We start from the raw sequence: 3,481 nt of genomic DNA, 5'->3' as shown, positions 1-3,481 counted from the left end.
CCTAAATGATGAAATAGTTGAAGTTGGAATTGTTGATTTAATATTTGATGAAAAGAAAAAAGTTTAGTGTTTTTTTTTATAGTATGATGTTGTTATTATTCATTGACTTAATGTTTGGTTTAATATTGTTGTTATTAATTATTATTCACTTATTTGAAATAATTTGAGTTTTTCATTGTTAAAGGCTTCATATATTTTAAATGGGAAAATCCATTACGATTAATAAGTTTTTTCAAAGGAAGAGAGCAAATGAACCAAATCTGGCTACTCTTATAACCCCATCGATAAGATCAAATAACAATGATCTTCCATCTAAATTTTCTCCTAAAAGATTCAAAAATGCAGAAACTGAAGAGGTTGGTCTTGATTCTTTATAGCGTGATCCAGGATTGCATCGACAAATTTGGGAATATCATCCTAACCAACGAGAGGAAATTCATCAAGCTTATTTGAATCTGAAGGAATACCAACCTATTCTTCAATAATATCCACTAAATAAAAATATTAAGCACCCTCGAAGATTTCAGTGTACTTGGTATGAACAATTTCCTTGGTTGGACTATTCACCAACTAAAGATAAAGCATATTGCTTTCTATGTTTTATCTTCAACAAGCCATCGGGATGCTCAAATCAAACTGCATTTACTATTAATGGATTTAATAGTTGGAAGAAAGTTCGAAATGGAAAAGCTTGTGCTTTCCTAGGCCATATAGGGAAAGATAATGTATCTTCACCCCATTGTAATGCTAAAAAGGCATGTGAGGATTTGATGAACCAACCACAACTTATATCAAGGAGATTCGACAATTTTAATGATGAGAAAATCACAACTAATCGTCTTTGGTTAAAGGCTCACATACATGTGGTGTTGTTGCTTGCACTTCAAGGAATTCCATTTAGAGGCCATGATGAGAAATCTAGTTCATCTAATCGTGGTAATTTTCTTGAATTTTTGGATGTGCTAAGCATGTATAATGACGAACTTTCAAAGGCAATTACAAAAGCTCAAAAAAATGCCAAGTATACAAGTCACGATATTCAGAAACAAATACTTCATGTGCTTTCAGTGAGAGTGAAAAATGCAATTCATGAAGAAATTGGAGTTGTCAAGTATTGCATAATTGTTGATGAAGCCCGAGATGAGTCAAAAAGAGAGCAAGTGTCTATAGTATTGAGGTTCGTGGATACTAATGGATTCATTCAAAAATGTTTTTTTGGATTTATTCATGTATATGATACTGTAGCTTTGACTTTAAAGGATGCTTTATATTCTTCTTTGGCTTACTACAATTTGGATGTTCAAAATATTAGAGGTCAAGGCTATGATGGTGCTAGTAATATGAGGGGCGAGTTTAATGGATTGCAAGCTTTAATTATAAAAGATTGTAGAAGTGCTTATTATGTTCATTGCTTTGCTCATCGATTACAAATGGCTTTAGTTGCAGCATCAAAAAATGTGACACCTATTCATCAATTTTTTGATATGTTAACTTTTATAGTTAATATTGTTGGTTCTTCGTGTAAGCTTAATGATGAATTGAAGAATGCTCATGCATATGACATTGCACATTTGATTGCTATTAATGAACTCGAGACAGGGCATGGGCTTAATCAGATAGGTACTTTACAATGAGCTGTTGATACACGTTGGAGTTCTCATTTGAGATCGTTGAAAGGCTTAATTAAGATGTTTAGTGCATCGTGTATGGTATTGCTTAAGGTTATGGATGATGGACTTCCTTCTCAACGAGCAGATGCAACATCTGTTTATGATGAAATGACTTCTTTTGATTTTGTATTCATCTTGCATCTTATGAAAGAGATTATGGGGATCACAGATATCCTTTGTCAAACTTTACAAAGTAAGTCTCAGGATATTATAAATGCAATGGAGCATGTATTATCTACTAAGAATTTACTTCAACAAATGAAGGATAACAAGTAGAATGATTTGCTTGCAAAAGTGAAATATTTTTGTGAACTTCGAAATATTGATATTCCTGATTTCAATGCTCCGTATATTAATAGACGAGGTCGAACCCGCGCTCGTCAAGACAATTTTACCATGGAGCATCATTATTAGGTAGACCTCTTTTATGCTTCAATAGATTCATAGTTGCAAGAGATTAATGAGCGCTTTAGTGATGATGCTATGGAATTGCTTATTCTTAGTAATGCCTTAAATCCTCAAAATGTAGTGGAGTCTTTCAGAGTTGCGGATATATGTAAATTAGTTGAAAAGTTTTATGCCCAAGACTTTACAAGAGATGAAAAAGAGCAACTAGAGATGCAATTGAAGCATTACGAGTATAATATAGTCAAAGGGCCCAACTACAACAATCTTGCAATTATTTCAGAATTATGTCAATGGTTGGTGAAGACTAATAAGTCTGTTACATTCAACCTCATTTTTAGAGTGATTGCACTTGTACTTACTCTTCCGGTTTCCACTGCTACTACAGAACGATCATTTTTGGAGCAAAATGGAGGATGATTTTCTCTCAGACACGTTAATGATATATATTGAGCGAGAAATTGCTAGAAATGTGAGCATAGAAGCTATCATAGAAGACTTCGAAAATTTAAAAGAATGTCGAATTTCTTTTAGTTAGATAATTGTATTTGATACTTAATTGAATGTATATTAACTTCATGTTTGTTCTTTGACTATGCGACTATTTTACAATTAGTTATACTATTCTGTATTTCTATTTGAAAAAAAAATATGTTGCTCTCTAAATTTAGCAAGCTCGTAGCTTCTAAGTCTCGCTGCTATTGACTTCAAGGTTATTTAGCAAGCTTTTCAGACGTGAGGTTGAAGTAGCGATGTAAGAATGATTCAACATTACATTTATTGATTATTTGTGTTTATCTTTGTAGTTGAAAAAGAATTATCTATTTTATTGTACATATAATTCTCATGTTAACATGGTGTTTGTGAGTTGAAAATCTCTTGAAGAAATCTCTAGCTTCCCGACCATCATTATTCCATTCAATACGATACATGTCATCTTCAAAAGTTTTTATTGGAGGTTTGGCAAAATACATTTCAGAACATCGCTACTGATTTGCTGTTATATAGCTTATGATGCTCTTATTACTTCATAGGTCTTTCATTTGACACTAATGATGAGTTTAAAAGAAGCATTTATGAATTATGGTGAAGTTGTTGATGGTAAGTCGTTATTGTCTTTTTGATTTCTTTTTAATCTTTGCAGTACATGATTATTGTAACGACCCGCCTTCTACTGGCTAGGCTGCGAGGCCAGGGGTTACATTATGCTAACTATTCTTATGCGGAAAAGAAAAAGACTGAACTAATTAAAACTCTATGCTGCGTACCATAACATCTGAGATGTACATTCAAGATACATTGCTGAAGTCATACATATGCCAAAGAAGGGAACTTAACTTCCTATTTGGTCAAAATCTGAATTTTTGGCATGTCTGGCTGAAATCAGATTTTCCAATCGATCGGCT

At 32.9% G+C, this 3,481-nt stretch overlaps 1 protein-coding gene across 1 annotated transcript; it reads left to right on the top strand.

The window, feature by feature from the left end:
• Positions 1-770: 770 nt before the first annotated feature.
• On the top strand, positions 771-2,495 carry LOC122026744 (zinc finger MYM-type protein 1-like). The gene is made up of 3 exons (XM_042585466.1): positions 771-1,620; positions 1,678-1,863; positions 2,200-2,495. The coding sequence occupies exons 1-3, from the start codon at positions 771-773 to the stop codon at positions 2,493-2,495; spliced, it is 1,332 nt and encodes a 443-aa protein (XP_042441400.1).
• Positions 2,496-3,481: the final 986 nt, after the last annotated feature.

The sequence above is a fragment of the Zingiber officinale genome, chromosome 10A (assembly GCF_018446385.1).
Source record: "Zingiber officinale cultivar Zhangliang chromosome 10A, Zo_v1.1, whole genome shotgun sequence".
Classification (NCBI taxonomy): domain Eukaryota; kingdom Viridiplantae; phylum Streptophyta; class Magnoliopsida; order Zingiberales; family Zingiberaceae; genus Zingiber; species Zingiber officinale.
Note: the sequence above shows the minus strand (reverse complement) of the source record. Positions and strands in the feature narration are given on the sequence as shown.